The sequence below is a fragment of the Lissotriton vulgaris genome, chromosome 8, assembly GCF_964263255.1.
Source record: "Lissotriton vulgaris chromosome 8, aLisVul1.2, whole genome shotgun sequence".
Lineage (NCBI taxonomy): Eukaryota > Metazoa > Chordata > Amphibia > Caudata > Salamandridae > Lissotriton > Lissotriton vulgaris.
Genome location: NC_141696.1, coordinates 1328645199 through 1328663635, shown reverse-complemented (window position 1 = coordinate 1328663635; position 18437 = coordinate 1328645199). Strand labels below are relative to the sequence as shown.

Sequence of the window (18437 nt, the reverse complement as noted above, 5' to 3'; positions counted from 1 at the left end):
AGACAATGAAGAAGACTTGGAGAACAGCGAGACCATGAGCAGCAGGAATCTTCCTTGGTGCAGTTTTGCTTTCAGTCGACGTCCAACAAAATCCAAGTGTCCAGACGCTCAAAGAGTGACATGGTTTGAGGCTTGAGTCTTGTCCCACGACGAATCTGAGTACCCACCCCCAGGTAAGCCCTTAAGTACCTTAAGCAAAGCGTTGGAGAAACTCAGGGGTCCCTCCCAGAGGAGGGGCTGGACAGAGGAGAGGATACGCCTATGTCCAGTTTCACGCCAGAGCGTGAGCTAAGGATGCAAGGAGGACATCAAATGCGCCCTTCAAAGCAGTCTTGTGGCGCTGGCAAGTCCTCCCACCCCAACCCAATACACTAACGCCCACATGCATCAAAGTCAATTGCATTCGCAAACGGTGCGAATCGCAATTTTCGGCCGTTTGCAAATGCAATTGACTAATTTGGAATGCATCATGCATTTCCCAATTTTAGGAATCACAACCATGTTGCAATTTCTAAAATTGCGATTGTATTTAAGAAATCGCAATTTCAGATTTCTTAAATGCAATGCATGATCATTTTTTAATTGCGAATTCGCAATTTGGAAGTGGTAAATTAGCATGAAGTTGAACTTCATGCTAATTTACCGAAAACTTTCAAATATGCACAAATTGCATTTTTGAAAGTTTTAATTTACACACACACATGCCCTCGGGGCATGTGTGTGTGTAAATTGCATTTAAAGTTACATTTCAGGGGTGCAGGGTGGGGTTCTTTGGAGCCCCCCTGCACCCTTGAAATTGCATTCACATTTTGCGAATCGCAACTTGAAATTCGCAAAATGTGAATGCCTTCCCATTCATTCCCATTCATTCCTGTGAGCCTCTTGGCCCATAGGAATCAATGGGAAGGGTTTTCCTTAATTGCGATTTGCAAATTGTGAATCGCAATTAAGGAAAAATACCGAGTACCGAATTGCAAAAATAAATGCGATTTGTTCATGCATTGCCGTTTGCGATTTCTAAATTGCGATTCCTTAATTTTCGCAATTTAGGAATCGCAAACGGATGCAATGATGCATGTGGCCTTAAATCCAGTCTTGGAGGTCATCACACCTCCCTGTGACAGGAAACCTATTGTTCCACCTTCCCCTGCTTGAGCTCAGCTCAGCAGCAGAAGGGCATAATTGTGTCTGTGGTTGGCAAAATCACTAGCTTGTTCGCAGACCCTGAAAGGTAGTATTCGGGAGTACAAGGGGGGGGGGTACCCAATGGAGCACCCCAATACATGAAATCATACTTCCAACACAGGAATCAGCGTTGGGGCATGATTCCAATATGTTTGATTCCAAACACATTGGGTTTGGTGCATTGGGTTTGGTGCAGCCACTATATAGTTAACAATCTCATAATGCTTGATGGGAACTATATGTATTCAAATGGTTGACCGCACTTACAAAGCCTGGAGAATCGACTCCGGCATTTGTAGGGGTGTCCTGCTCATGCAGGGAGACCCTCACACTTTTAACCAAGCATCCTGCCCTCAGGACAGAAGAGCCTGCCATAGGGGGTGCCATAGGTTTAAAGTGCAGTGACCTGAGATATAAGGAAACATATCTGTCTTGAGAGGTGCAAGCACCAACTCACACAGTTGACAATGGCAGGCCTGTAGTCACAGTTTAAGTGGACTCCCAAGGGTGGCATAATACATGCTGCATTTTATGGGAGACCCCTGGTGTACACATGCCATGTGTACCTTAGTACCATATACTAGGGACTTACAAGGGTACACCAGCAGCCAATGTTGGAGATGCAAAAGTACTTACCAGGTCAATTTAGAGGAGAATGCAGTGAATGGGGTCCGGCTTAGCAGGATCCCAGTCAAACTAGGTCAAAAACTCAATAACACCAAGCAAAAAGTGTGGGGTAACCATGAAAGCAGATCCTAGTTTCCTTCACTATTTTATACTGAAAGGGACAAGAGACACTTAAAGATTAGTAATCTTCACACAGTGTCAGTTGCATGTCGGATATGAGAGAGGTCAGGAAAGATGCAATGAAAAATGCTACATCAAGAGCCCTATCGCTATAATCTAATACCACCCCCCCCCCCCCTCCATTACGTCCATTGCATTTCACAGTGCCTAACAGTGTGCATCAGACATGCTCAGCAAGGTAAAATGGGAGTTCAGTTGTCTTTCGTGTATCTGCTGATATTTCCAAGAAGAAGCAGCACTGTAGTATAAAACAGTGCAGCTTCTAAGAACTGAACATACTCTGCAGTGCAACACAAGTGCTCCTATTCGTTCAGCACACAAGCAGTGTGACATCAGCAAAAGCACCTGCACCAGGTTACATCCAGTGACTGCAGCAGCACTACCTGCATAAGATGTACAGACAGCGTACAGCAGCAGGACGCGATGTGCCAGAAAGTCGCAACAGTGTCAGAGCAGCAGTATAAAGTGAACTAGGTATAGAGAAACAGCATTTGTGACATTACCTGTAGTCCTAAGTATCCTAAAAATCAGACAAAAACATTATTGGCTTACATTCCTTCCTTGTTGGTTCTGAGTTTGGATCCATTTTAAAGGATTTCAGTTTTCCCTTTTATATGAGCTTTGGATGGGTATTATTTTTTTACACAATGCCAGTATTTGCAGTCCGTCTGCACTCAAGACAATCCTAGCTCCAACAATCGGAGCACCAGCTCTCAGTTGAAATAAGAGCTTCCTGTCACCTGGCTTTGAGATGGTGTCCCAATATGATTCCAAGGCTGGATACATTTTAGCCTCAAGGAAGTATATAGACATGGACCCAGTGCTAGAAGTGCTTAAGGTTTTGTTAGCAACATTTTCCCCAAAAATATTTTTTAGGACAAGCTTAGAGGGAAATAATGCGCCAGCAGGATCCAGCCATAGAGAACTCAACCCAAGCTCAAATAATATAGCTTTCAGTGATTTAAGCCAGCTAATTTTGTGGAAGCCATCGGCCTTGATGACATCCACAAAACCCGCGGCATAATGTGAGAGCTCGGGAGTAGTCCAGAGTCTACGCCAGTACAAAATCGGGCGTAATCTGGCTTGATCCTTGATTTGTTTCCTTCCGAGATCGTATCGGAGAGGTAACAACGGAGTGCTTTTAGGTGTACCAGTAAGTGCCCGTAGGAATTTGTTTTCTGAGGCTTGCAAAGAATTAAGATTTTTAAAGCCCCACATTTCTGCGCCGTAAAGTGCAGACCCAATAGCCTTGGCTTCATAAACTAATAAGGCTGGTTTCACTGGTTTAGTTAGGGACTTCCTATGTTCTGAGTTGATGGTGCCCGCTATTTGCTTATGTCGCAATATAGCAATATTTAAGTGCTGACTCCACCTGTTGTTATCAGCAATTTGGATACCCAAATATGTAAATGAGTTGACTAACTCTAGAGGCTGGCCGCTCATCATGATTTTGGACTTCAAGCTGCGATGCGGCTTAAAAATCATGAGTTTAGTTTTAGTAGTATTCACCTCAAGTCCGTGTTCCCCACAAAAATTCTCAAAAATCAACAGAGCACGCTACAGACCACTAGGGGTTTTAGATAAAATTAGCGTGTCATCCGCAAACATTAATATGGGGATTTTTAGGCCTGAAAGAGAAGGAACATCAACTGTCGCAGGTACCAATCGGGAGGCTACACCATTTATGAACAAAGTAAACAAGGTAGGAGCCATTGAGCACCCTTGTCTAACTCCTCGCTCAACAGGGAAATCAGCTGTGACCATCCCATGGCGCCCCACTGGATTTTAGCAAAATTAGACTCGTGGAGGCGCAATATCATGGTTAGCAATTCATTCGGGACCCCCAATCTATGCAAAACTTGCCACAGTTTGGCCCGCGGAACCAGGTCGAAGGCAGCCCGCAAATCGACGAATGCCGCATACAGGCTGCCCCCCACTAGCACCACGGTCTTCCACTGTAGCAATTGGAAACGAAACACTTGATCAACCGTGCTTGTTGCCCTTCTAAAACCCGCTTGGAAGGGAGATAAGATGTTATTATCCTCTGCCCATTCGAGGAGCCTATTAACGACCACACGACCGACAATTTTTTGCACAGTGTCAATGAGGCTAATAGGCCTGTAGTTACATGACTGAGCACGGTCCCCCTTTTTGTACACGGGGATGATCACTGCACCCCTCCATGAAACAGGGACGTCGGCTCCCTGAGCAATAGAATTAATAAGCAAATAAATATATTTGCACCAGCGTTCCCTATCATTTAAAAATATGTCAGCGGGTACTCCATCTAAACCAGGAGCACGCTCTCTTTTTACTGCACAAATAGCAGACATAATCTCTTTATAAGTGAAGAGGCTATCTTCGGAAAACTTCATGATAAAACTATCTTCATCTGTAGCCAGGGTATTAAGAGTATATTGTGAGCTAAAGAATTTTACCCAGGCCTCTTGTGATACATTATTATTTGGAGACTCTTCAGTTCTCTCAGAACCCCATTTTACAATGTTCCAGAATACTCTGGAATCCTACCTGTCGCTAGCCTTTTTCAATTTGCACCAGTGCTGCTCATCCCACTCTCTCTTGGCTTTTGCTATACATACTTTATAATCCTTTCTGGCAAGACAGATAGATACGGGGTCTCTCCTCTTAATGGTATGACCAAGGGCGAGTCGTGCCTTCATTCAATCAGTATTATACCATCTTGCATCTTTACGGACCATAACCCCCTTTCGCTTATCTGGTTTTAAAAAGTGCACCTTGATCTTGGCGAAAAGGGTGTCGTGAATTTTAACCACGTCCCCCAAGCCAGAAGAAGAGGCACTAATCAATTCCATAGCTGAAATAGCTTGGTCAGTTTCGTTATTGATAGTATCGATAGCCTGTTGATTGTTAACTACAATATCCCATCTTAGCCTGCGCATATTATTCTCGGGGATGATCAGCGGTGGAACAAGATCATTCGTACAGGTAGAATTTATCTCTGCAGACCACCATTTATGTGTCACACATAAGGGGTTGTGGTCACTCTCTTGTCTCACGGCAACCTCCATGTCACAAAGAGTTGGCCACAAAGGCAAACTACAGATTACATAGTCAATTCTGCTTTTGTGCCTCCCATTATCAAAAGTCACAGAGCCATTTTTATCCCTCATAGTTCTTCCATTCATAGCTCTCAGGCCTTTTTCAAGACACATTGCATTAATGGCTATTATGTCCTCAGTCCAGCGAGTAACTGGTTTCAGTTGTAACTCAGGGATACCCCAGAGAGAGTCCTCTTCAGCTCCGGTGGAGGCCTCTCCCGCAACCAAAGGCTCAAACTTCTGGTTAAGGTCACCTGCTATAACAATGTTGTTCTCGTAGGAGTGATCATCAAGAAAGTTATCCAAGGCTGATAGTACTTCAGATCGGCCACCTTTAGCACTCCTAACGTATATGTTATAGATATCAAGTGACCCAAGAGTGTCAGTAGTTATCCTGATCAGCTGTATATCATTATGGCTAATAGCTATACTTTTAACTGAGAGGTTTAGCGACTGTCGAATCCAAATGGTAAGCCCCCCCATTGGTCTACCTTTCGGACCCTTTACAGCTGGCACAGAAAAATTCAAATATCCTAATACAAAGACAGGTTCACATGCCCAAGTCTCCTGGAATATGCAAATATCAAATTGAGTAACAAAACCAAGCCAGTCCCCACAGTCTAGTTTAGAGGACAATCCAGCCAAGTTCCAGGAGATTAGGTTAGCAACCCCAGACATACGTCCATCTAGTGCGCCAGGTGTAGGGTTCTTTGTACGAGTCTCACCTTCTACTATCACAGCCGAGTTATTCATCGTTCCATTATTAAGACAGATATCATTCTGGGCAGGCAAGCTAAATAAGATTTGATCCACACTAGCTAGGGGTGCTACACTTTTACCCTTGGAGAGTCAGTCACAGTCATTTAGATTGGAAAGGGCTGAAAACCTATTTTCCAAATTTAGACCCCACTCTGTAGGCTGCTCTACCCTCCTCCCTTTCGTTGAAACAACATTCCACTTCATCCTTAACATACTCTTATTAGAAACCCTCCCACTATGATGATAAAAGAAATCTAAGGTGAGTGGAATGATTTCAGTAGATCTTCGCTGTGGGGGTAAAAGGTTGGGCAGAATGTTGGCCAGTACCTCTGGATCTGAGAAATGTAAAACAACACAATCACCCCGGAACTTCTTAACACTATTTCCTATCCACTTCACCCTCCTGGCCTTTACTAGTTCTTCGGCCAACTGATGCTTACCCCAGGGAGTTATTATCATATTATTTGTCAGCCAATATAGGGCTTTAGACAACGGGGATGAAGTAGATTCTTCCTGCCCAGGCGCCAATAAAGGGACGTTCGCTAGAACCAGGACCAGAGGAGAAGCCTCGACTATCAGCTCCACCGAGCCATTCACAGGTTCTGGAGCAGAGGATACAACGGAAGGGACATCTTTCTCCTGCACACCATCCAATGTGGATACCTGGGGAGCCACCAAATGATCAGTTAAAGGGAGAACCCCACGCCCACCGGAATAGAGGAGGCCTTTTTTAGCTCAACCCTGTTGGAAACTGCCTACTTCAACTAAGGTGTGGTTCAATAAATCCCCAAACGATTGACCTCTTTAGTGAGCTTCTCTATTCTGCCTATCAACGGCTTAACAATTCCCTGTATCTTAATGTCTATCATGTCCAACAAGTTCTTAAATTGTCCATTAGATATAGACATACAAGCATCATCTATTGATCCGTCGTCCTCCACCATGGTTTTACTGGGAGGGGAATCAATCTTTTTCCGGCCTGATCTTAGCCCACCACGCTTGGGCTGAGCCTTTCTGGCACCTCTAGTAGTGCATAGGGATGATAGCAATCATTTTAAGCCCTATTGGGGCTGCAGCCGCCATCAGTCCAGGAAGAACTGCACCGCCATGGACCAAGGAGAGCACTGTAGCCGGGTCAACACCTGTGCTGGGGTCACAGCATCTCAGCACTGAGTTGGGTGTGAGAGGCCACTGATGCGGCCTGAACCTTTCCTACCAGATGACCTCGGGATATCTTGCTCATAGTGACCAAGTGTGGACACCCAGACTGCTGGAGAAGAGTGAGGAGTGGACAGTTACCTACTTGATACACTACAAGGAGGTAAGAATCAAGCCGATCTTGAACTGGGTGCACGTTTGACTGTGGGTACTCTAAGAGACTGGTCCTGAGCTTGATTCATACTTTTTTTGCTTTTTAGATGGGTTGACCAAACAGAAAGGGACCACCAGGGAGGGACCAGTAAAGGGGGAGCAGTGGTCTAGTACCACAAGAGAGAACCACACCTAGGGCCATTATCTAGTATAATTAATTGGATTGTGCGGTATGTGATTAAATGTGCTTTCTTTTCTTGAAAAGACAAGCACTGGGCTCCTCATTGAAAATATTGGGTCAGTTGATTGATTGTTGAGTGCTGAATTCGAGCACTCCACACTTCGTCAATGAGAAGCCTGTGTCTGACCTGCCCCGCTGTCCTGAGAATTAAGGATGGAAAGGGTTGTGCTTGGCTCAGATTGCAGAGCTGTAATAGTATGGACCTGGCGAAACCAGAGCCAAATGGCCTCAACCATCATGATTGGGGCCCAGTAGCCCCTGTTTTTCCCCATACACCCCCAGTACCATCCCCATTCGGGCAGGGTCTTACGACTTCTATAGGTATGCTTTCTCATTTGTCTTTCATTAAATTTGTCATTAAATGGCTTGAACACTCTTGTCTAATGGATGGTGTCTACCTTCCACCATTCACCTGTCTAGTGCTCTTTTATTTCTAGAGGGGATGATTGTTTATAGATGACTTTTTTTTGTCCTTGCCTCCTTTACTTACAGGTGGGTTTGGTTCTGCAACATGACTCTTTTCTTTCCATTTGGGTGGCTTTTGTTTTCATTGCTAGTTTGTTGGTGTCACCCAGTTATGAAATACCAGACCGTTCGTTCAATGGTACAGTCTAGATGCCTTACTCTTTCTCCTATACATTTCTCTGTTTCAGTTGTTAGCTAGTTCCCCATGGGTTTGAAGCGGTATGTCCCTCGTGTTAGACTTCTGCCTTGTTTTGGTGGTGTTGCTATGTGGGATGATATCTAGCCGTAATGAGTCTTGTGTCCCTCAGGGGGCATTTTCTGTTTGCTAGTGCCTAGGGTTGTATGGTTTAGCCTATCGTGCCATGGTGGTGTACCAACCAGATTTTTGGACCAGATGGAATCCGCTCCTAGGAGCCCCTCTAACCCAGCCGGAACGTAAACAACTCCCTCCTTAGAACGTATTTACAATGGGTATGGATATATATGTATATGTATGGACATCTCGTACCTAAGGATGGGGAAAGTAGCAATAAACAAGCATTGGTGTTCTACAATATCCTATTCACACCTATTAGTCTCGCGGCCACGTAGGCCCAGACTAGTCTACCCTGGGGCAGGTCTGATAATGTACCATTACGCACTTTGTTCACTTGACACGCAATCCGGCGCGTCTACACACATGGGCCTGCAGTCCCAGTGTCCTCATTTATACCTGGTCTACAATCCGGCAGACCTACACACCCCTCTACCTTGGGTGCTCTCACTTACACACGGCCTACAATCCGGCAGGCCTCCACACCGTGTCCCTCCGGTGCTCTCATTCACACACGGTCTACAATCCAGCAGACCTACACACCATCTACCTTAGGTGCTCTCATTAACGCCGTATACCAACGACGATCACTTTCCTATGAACTCTTAGGGATGAAATCTGTGGTTATCTATTCAGGATAGAACTACGGCAATGGAAATTAGTATGGTTTTCCGAATTACAATATGTACCTTCTGCTCTTGGCATCAAATGTTCCCTATCTCCCTATTTATTCAGTCACTCCTTACCTGATCGGGATTCACATCCGTTCATGCAAACAACGTCTGACTAGAAGAATTAGATTACCATGATTGAACAAGAATACAAGGCACATGTCGGTTCACTAAGAACGGGGGCATTTATTACAGTAAAAAAAAAAATAAACACGATACTACACAATATATATGTATTTATGCTGCAAAGAAAAGTAAAGGTTAGGATGCGCGCTTCGCAAGGGAAGGGGCAGAGATCACCTGGTTAATATGAAGTATGGGCTCGGCAGTCATCTAGGTTCCCGTCTCGTCTCTCTGTGTCTTGGCTCGTCTCGGACTCACACCTCAGCAGTCACGGGTACACGTCTGCACCGCTATGCTCAACCTCCTCTGCTTCCCTCCAAGCCACTGGAACCTTGCTCGCTATTAGCTACCGTCTCTCTCTCTCTCTGACTCTGTGCGCTCCGCACTATTTCTCCGTCAGTCTTTTTTTCAGAGAGTCTCGGTTTCGGAATCTTTCTCGGACTTCAAAATGGCGATTGTCTGCCTCAGAAATAATTAATGGCATAGATGCTAACGGCTAGCTGCCGCCTACGGACTAACTGACTCATTGCCTAACACTTTCGCTAATATGGAAGCTGTCCCTTCATGGAAAGTTACGGCCAGTAACCTGCCGTCCACCAAATTCTTGTACCTCCCCGTACCAAGGACACGTTCCCAGCCGGCCGGCCTGAAGTTGTGTCTTCGGAGTGGAGAAAAATACAGTCTTTCGATAAGGGCCAGCCTGAACCGGTTCTCTCCAAGCGAACAACACCTTGGAACTAAAACATTACACTTGACCTAGAAAGCCTCTCAAGCTACCAGGCAGAGGGCAAGATGGAGTCTGTCCCGTTTAAGGCCTACAAGGCCCAAAATATGCATAACTCCATAGAAGATATACTAATACTCTTGCAAAAGGACGGATCATCACTAATACTTATACATCTATCCCCTAGCTTAAGTTTATAAGCCCTGATCTAAAGAAAAGGGTACGAAAATGCACTACTGTGCCTTATGGATAGGTCCTACTTATAGTCCTAATCCCTATACTACAAGGGTAATAGGCTGGAGTCATTCTCCATCATCCTCCCTCTAAAAGAGGGTCGAAAAAGTCGGCTATTACAGGTGGTCGACCCATTGGCTGTTCTTCTGCTCCGCTGTGTCTCCATGGGTTCATTTTCATGAGTTGAGGAACCTGCAGGGTGAAGTATACATCAGAAGAAAGTTACTTACATTTGGTAATCATCTTTCCGGTGGATACTTGTCTACCTGCAGTTTCCTCACTGGCTCACCTGCCACTCCGCATTGATGAATTTTATTGTGTGACAATAAGGTACCAAGTTGGTCTTGTGCACTGTATTCCTTTAAAGTTGTCAGGTAGTCTTCGCCTCTAAAAGCATGGGGGAAAGAGAGTTGGTGTCAGATCACCATTTGCTGCTGTATGTGGCTCTGTAAAGTTACATCTCAGTAGGTGTCGGAATCAACTTAGAGCATAGCGCCTGTTATCGGAATTGGAGAGCAATTACAAATGTTCCAGATCAAGCTTGGTGCCTATAGGAGATTTATGAGGTGAGGAATCTGCAGGTGGAGTATCAACCAGAGATATAAAAAGAATTTTAAAAAAAGTATCAACCAGAGATATTATTACCAAATGTAAGTAACCTTTTGTTTAAGTCTTATGATTCACTGGTCATCCCACCACTTCACTGGAGCTGGAACAATTTTCAAAGTGGGTGTGCTGGCCACCAACACAATCTCACAAAAAACCAAAAAAACTGTTTGGGATTGCAAAAAAAATCCAAATGGTACTTATAAAGTGTAGGAAAGGGTTACACAAATCGCAACAAGACAATACAGTACACCCAAGGGAATAAAGAACAGTGGGGAATAGGGCTAATTTACAGTAGGTCTCTTCTAGGTCATAAGATATAGATCAGGTTGCTGTTAGAGGAGGAACAATTAGATGTACTTTTTATTAAGGAGACCTGGGTCAAGGAGAGCTATGCCCCTGACATTGTAATGGCTCTAACCACGGGACAACAAATTTATAAACGGGATCCGGTAGACAAAACAGGAGGCGGCCTCGTCATTATACATTAAGAAGTGCTTAGATGCATCACGACACCCCTCACAGTGACAAATTGTGATATATTTCAATTTGTGATTACACTTTCCCCTGCATGTACTTTATCCGGCGTCCTCATCTATAGGCCGTCTGGGTCTTGCAGCATATTCATTGAGGTCCTTCTAGACTCTTTAGCCAGCATGATTGTGGGAAAAGGACTCATTACCACCCAAGGTGACTTTAATATACATCTAGATGAGATCAACAACCCCTCTACTAATAGACTACTATACGACCTAGAGGCTATGTAACTTACCCAACGAATAAGCACTGCTACACATGAGAAAGGTCACATTCTTGATCCCATTTTTTCTAATGACCTAAAGATTCAGGTAAGCACACCCATCCCTGTACCATGGTCCGACCACTATATTATCCCTTTCACTCATAAAAACACCAATACGAGTACCATCTAAGATCATCTTAAGACCGATCAGGAGCTGGTCCAAACTTACACCTGAAGCTTGGGCCAAGACCTTGGAGGCCTCCACTCCACACCTAATAGGCAATCCAGAGGAGGCCTACCTACGAAGGGAAAAATGGATTGATCAGTTACTAGATAAATGTATTCCCAAATACAGGCCAAGGTCTCAACTAAACACCAAAAGAGCTCCCTGGTTTATTAGTCACTTAGCCTCTCTGAAAAAAAATTGTAAGGAGCTAGAAAGGCACTGGAGGAAGTCTGATGACCATGCCTTAAATACTGACTAACAAATCAACACTAGACGCTACCACAATAAAATTAAACAAGCCCACTCTAATCACTAAGAGGAGAAGATCGACAAGGCTGCCAAGTCCTCCAGGGAATCATTTAAGATAGTAAAATTCCTCCCAAAGTTCGAGCAGGGCAACTCCATCCACTAAGAAAAGATGCAACAATTTGGCAGCTTTCTTTAAATATTGTGGATGATATCTATGATGCACTTGAGTGTAATAATCCCTGTACAGATCAAAATCTAGGATTGGACTCCACAGGGATCTCAGCCGCACCTGTTCTGAATCACATTCCAGTCATGAATGAGGAGAACACTCTGCTACTTGTGGGTAAAATCAAATCTGCCTCTTCTCTAGATCCGGCATCCCTCCATAGCTTACTCAAGGTTTTGGAAACCATTCTCCCCACCACAGTAGAGCTACTCACACTCTCACTGGATTCCGGGACTGTCCCAAGGAAGTGGAAGCATGCAATCATTAGGCCCCTGCTGAAGAAATCTCACCTGTATCCAGCGATGTTGGGCAATTTTCATCCTAGCTCGCTACTACCCGCCCTAGGAAAATACTTGAGAAACTTGTCAACCATACATTATCCCAGTTTCTGAAAGAGAAGAACTATTTGTATCAGACACAGATGGGTTTGCAACCTCAACATAGCACAGAAGCGGCTCGTCTGGTGGTCACAGAGGCGCTCAAAAGCATCCTGGATCAGGGGGGCCCTGCCGCAATCCTGCTTTTGCCCCTAAGCGTGGCTTTTGACACTGTAGACCACCCAATTCTGTTAAAGGCTAAACTCAAAACATCATCAATTAGTGTCCTGCCTGGAAATGGTGGTTAACTGGATGGCCAACTGTTACCTGAAATTAAATTACAGGTGGTCTTGGGACTGGGATTCTGGGTTCACATCTCTATCTGGTTCCCCTTCATCCCTCACACTGTTCTCATTTTTGGGAACAGGAGTTTCAGGGTAGCGGGTATCAGTTACTCACTTCCTGGTGCAGGACCCTTTACTTTTGGGACGTTCATTGCTAGGGGGCTGTTACCCCCATTTTTTACAGAGTGATTATTGTTAGTCACATTTCACCTCTCAAGTAGGGGGAGAAGACAGAAAGACAACATACACCCTTCCCTTAAGTTCAAGTGATCAGTGATTGTGTACATTTGTATGTTGTATTTATATACTGCAAGCTGAATTGCCTTAAGGTCCTGCAAGACATATCATGTGGTACTGTATAACTAATATCTGTATAATGATGCCTACATTTAAAATGTAATTAATATTAGTAGCCTCATCTTCCATGCTAATTCTCTGTGATTATTTTTTCTTTCTGTGACTATTAGAGAATGACTACTAAAAATAAAAGCATCAAATTTGTTTTTAGGATGAAAAATGGAGCCGAAATTTTGACCCTAAACTGCAGTCCCTTTTGGGAGAACTGGAGGCTGGTTTGGGCATTGTTCTAAGAAGGTCGGATCCTAGCTACTTGGGAAGCAAGTTCAGAGGAGAAGATGACATACTTGGTAGATACCATTGTAATTTCACTTCAGTCTTAAGCTTGTGTACTGCACCTTTGTGTTTTGGATTTTTTGTGCTTTTTTGTCATCAACACTTTCTTCCGTTTGGCAGGTATACTTACTCCAAGTGATGAGTTTCAGTTTTGGACCGAGCTTGCGCAAACTACAACTAAATCCAGTAACAAAGAGAGGGCCAGCCATTTTACACTTCTTTTTCAAAATGTTGCAAAGGTAATTTATTAAATGTAATCTTATTTTGGTGGGATTAGACTGAAACTCTCCTCTCCATATGGTTTGCAGATATAAAGGGACGTCCGTCAAAACATTAATTTGAAGTATTTACCTGTTGTTATCCTGTTTAGCACAAACTGATTATTGGAAAATCTATTAAGGGTGACTCTTTTTTTAAAGGCTAAATGTATTGTTTGTTAGATTTTTCTTATGTACATGGTCTTAAACGTGATGTATGTGTAAGTCTTAGTCTCAGGGTTCCTGTATTTCTGACGGAGATTTCTGCTGAGCTTCTCATTCACCAGATTCTGGTTTTATGCCGGACTCCCTATAATAGGCCCACTAGTGTGCCCAAACCAACAAAACAGCACTCCGGAATGCGCACCTCCGATATAGGCAATAATTTGCATTGATGATATAAACCATAGATGTACCGATCACTGCACAGTCCAAAGAAACCTTTTTGTGATTGTTCATGCTTTTAATGACCTTCACCTAGGCAGATTTTGTCGGGTATTGCCCAGCTCTTCGGGATCCGGGTGATGCTCAAAGGGTCCACCTCCAGACCTCCTCAAACTCGGTTCACACTTGTACCCAGAGCTTAGAGGTGGTCTGGCGAGGGAAAAATGTTTAAGACCGGGATGGCGCGGCCGGAAAGGTATCAACCTGAAAAACAAAGGAAGAACCGTTACTACCACTCTAGGGCACCTCTCTATGGAGACTTCTCTAATGAGACAATAATCGTACCTTGCTAAGAGTACCGGTGCCGAACAACCAACGCGGTCACCTGACGCTCATCTCGTGCGAGAGGTATCTACAATGACTCAAGCACAAGTTACTCCCTTCCTGCACTCCTGTCATAGATCTCTATGCGTTTGGACCTCTCCCCTTCACGTACATACCAGAGTCTCACGCCCGAAGACACTCATAAGCAATCCAGGTTCCGCCCTTCACCGGTTCTAACAACAAGATCAAATAAGGTTCACCAACCCTCTCCTCCTGTTCCGCCACAGAAGCAAGAGCTGGAATCCAAGGTTATTGCGCCAGAGCCCGAAACAAACGAGTAAACAAAGAAACAAAAAGAAGAAACAAAAACCATGAGGCTCAAAAGGTAATGGGAGTTTTGTTGCCTACCGTCAACCACCAATGAAGTCTACAGTGTCATTGGGCTCCCCTGTTGACAGTAAACCGGCTCCTCTCCTTGTCCTCGAAGCGTTGCCCGCAAAAAGGCTTCCCTCAGCCTTACTTCCCCAAGTCTGGTAAAAGAAAACACTGACCGGCGTCCGTGTCTTTGCGCTCACTACAGCGAAGCACCACAGCGCCACCGCGCGAGCCAGCCGACCCGCCTCCTCCGACCAGGAATCTCGAATCCGAAGAAGGTTGTGTCTTCGCGCAAAACAGTCCCGGCGAAGCACCACACCACTCCAATCCATTGGGGAGAACGCCCCCTCACTTCACTCCCAAAACGGTAAAGGTCAACCAGCAGAAAGGCTGTGTCTTCGCGCGTATACCAGCGAAGCACCACGGAATGCACCAAGACTAACGGGCAGCCGCACCGCTAGCTCACTCCATAACCAGAATCCGATACAACCCGACTTCCGGGTTCAGTTCAAATATGTAGCTCCCGCCTCCATGTCGCCGGGACTTCTGGGACATGTAGTCCCTCACACTAGGCAGGCGCCATGGTCCGGGATTCAGATCCTGACAGATTTTTAGATTTTTGTTTTTAAATGATTGAACCAACTTGATTCTGTCTCACCTGCTTATTTGAAGAGATTCTCTTGGTCAGTGACAAGTCAATTGGAGCATTGTTTTTACAGATGTTAAGTCAATACAAAGTCTTCTTCAAGAATGCAGGCACACATTAAAAATACTTACCCCCAGATTCATGAAGAACACATTTTGCGATTCCTTAATAGCGAAAAATACCGATTCGCTATTAAGGAATAGCAAAATGCTATTCATCAAGAAATCCATTCAAAAATAGCGATTTCTAATAATTCCTTAATTGCGACTCACAAATTGCGAGTCGCAATTAAGGAATATCTCCCCATTCATTCCTATGGGCCTAGAGGCCCATAGGAATGAATGGAAAGACCATCTCTATTTGCTAATCGCAATTAGCGATTCGCAAATTGAGTTTGCGATTTCAAGGGTGCAGGGGTGTCCAAAGGACACCCTGTTGCACCCCTGAAATTGATGTGTACACATATGTTGCGCACACACATGCCCTTAGGGCATATGTGTGCGCAACATGAAACTTTGAAAAATGCACTTTAGTGCATTTTTCAAAGTTTTTACTATTTACCACGTAGTTTAACTTCGCGGTAAATAGCGGCCCCAGATTGCGAACTCGCAATTTTTAAATGGTTCATGAATTGCATTTAAGGAATCTCAAATTGAGATTCCTTAAATGCAATTCATCGCAATTTAGCGATTTCTATAATTGCGATTTTTGCATTTGGGATGATGAATCCCAAATGCAAAAATAGCGCTCGCAAAGGGCCAGATTCTCAGAATCTGGCCCTTTGCGAGTCGATTTCGGCTCTCTACCTTTTAGTGCTGTTGTTTTCCGCAGTATCAGACCTCTTTTGACATAATGAGCAATGTAAAGGAGAAAAGCATTTTACAAAATGTCTCAAAGCGTGGTCTCTAAAAGCAGAGCAAGCCACTGTGGCCAAACTAAAGTACACACCATTTTGAAAGCATTTCTCTCCGATGCCACCGTGGTTGTAACCAAGGCATGACATTGAAGTAGTAAAATTTGGTTAGTGCTACAATTGTTGTAAAATTGATAGAAGAGCACTTCTCCCAGTCTAGATATTTACGATCCTGCTGGAAGCGTTGAGAGGAGGGAGGGCAGGGTTTCGATGCCGAGCATAATCTGCTACTCTGCTTGGTGTGTGTGTTGTCATGAGGTTCGGACAATTACAAGGAGAGAACATACCAATAATATGCGGTGTAATGAGAATAAAAAGGGTTGTGGCAGGTGGGGTGAAGGACCTGGGTTTGATGATGATCTTGGTCAGGTCTGTGTGGCTACGTCCGACATGTACACCTTTGTGTTTTATACTGTACTGGTGTCCCCTAGCATCTTTGTACCTTTGTTATTCCACCTATAACTGTTTGACTTGGAATCTGTTTGAATCTTTCACTATATTTACATAGGCAAGACTGTATGTTCAAAGTCTAATAGAAAAAAAGTCGCAGAAAAGAGCAATGTTAATGGTTTCATTCAGAATATGATTCTTAAGCACGCACAAATCTTTAATGAGTGATAATTGGCTTCTTCTAAATTGCAAATAAATGGTTTCTTTGCACAACAATCCAGAACTCCAGCTGTTCGAAGTTTAAAAGAATTGCACGATTAAGAAGGGTAATGAAAAAATATACTACTGTTTAATTGTAGGGCAGGACAATTCATAAGTGTTCCTAACTTTGAGAGATGGCTAGCATTTAGACATATTTGATTGGAATTTGCACAACAACAGAACACAATAAGTGCCTGCAGTCATATAGAGTCAACAAAATAACATGTGGTGCAAAGAAGTGTTAGGTTGTAATTCTAATGCTGCAAGCTTTATACTGTCACTTCGGTATACTGTTAATCTTTTACATAATAAATAACACTACATGGAAAACTTCATGGGGGTCTGTCATCAGGTGGATAGATTAAGTTCTTTGACAGCATTTATCAGATATTGATATCCTTCTACACATTTTCACCAGTTCTCATAAGTTTTATGCAGATTGCTTCTGCCGGAGTCCATTCTGCAACATCTTTAACCCAGTGCTCTAATGTCGGTTTCTTAGGTCTTAACCAGTGTATTGCAGTACATCTTTTAGCTAGCAATATGATCAATTGAACAAACAATGCCTTAGTTTTATGGTTTATGCTAATTGCAAGGCATTTACCCAATTTTTTAAAATATTGCTTTTAAATAGTTTGAAAATTATAAGGCATAATTCAAAGTGTGTGTTTGAAATGTATTTATTTACAAAAAGTAACAGAAAAGCATTGAACTTCCCTTAAAAAAGAGGTCTAATGGTGTAGGGGGACCCACCATAGCATAAGCACCTTAACAGCACCTATGTTCTCGCCTAGACAGTGCACACTGTGTCTTCAAGACCATTTGTTTTCTAACATTGGCCTTAGAGACCGTCTATTACTTACCATTGGTTGACTTCATTGTAACTCATATTTCCTTGCTTCTTAATGGCCAGCTGCAGTAGGCTTCATTCCTGTTCGTGTGTTTGTCCTTCCCGTAGAGAATGGATGCGTTGTTTGGGTATTGCCAATGCAAATATTTGTAGGAATTATTTTTGTTCTGTTTCTTTAAGCACACTACGAGAGTGTGTCTTTTAAAGCTGTCTCTCATGTGCTTGCCCCCTCCATGGTTTTCCTCAGTCAACCATCCATTGTCCATCTACTTCTCCCCAGGCCCTCCCACTCCCCTTCAAATATTGTCAGCTTGCCCCCTGGCTCTCCCTTCCACCCTCCTTTGTCATCAGCTTGCCCGAGCCCCTCCCTCCTTTACCTCTTTGCCCTGTAGCCGACCGTCTTTCCCTCCCTCTGTGTTACTTCCTGCCGAACGTCCCTCCCTCTGTGTTGCCTGCAGCGTCCCACCCTGCAGTATACCTAAAAACCCACACGCTGGCTGCGGCCTCGTGCTTTTTTCCACAAACTCCTTTTCCTGTTGCCCCCCTGCACATTCTCCCTCCTTCCCTCCCTCTGTGTTGCCTCCTCCCGTCCCACCCCGTCAAATTTTACACCACAGAACAGGTGTAGCTGGTCGAAATCTATCATTATCCACTTTTCTGTTACAAACACATGGTCTGATTATGTGTATTATAGCCACTTGGTAACTATAATGGCCTGTAATATGAAGCAATGTCTGCTGTGGAGAAGTGTGGCTCAATGGTTAGAGCGGCAGACCCTGAT

General features: G+C 44.0%; 1 protein-coding gene across 3 annotated transcripts in view; it reads left to right on the top strand.

Moving 5' to 3' along the window:
* The window catches only part of DYNC2H1 (dynein cytoplasmic 2 heavy chain 1), a 1560829-nt gene that overhangs the window by 8653 nt on the left and 1533739 nt on the right, over positions 1 to 18437 (top strand). For all 3 annotated transcript variants that reach the window (XM_086935265.1, XM_086935264.1, XM_086935263.1), the window contains exons 3-4: positions 13132 to 13270; positions 13377 to 13495. In XM_086935265.1, the coding sequence (XP_086791391.1) occupies positions 13132 to 13270; positions 13377 to 13495 (258 nt within the window). The remainder of the gene's footprint in view (positions 1 to 13131; positions 13271 to 13376; positions 13496 to 18437) is intronic.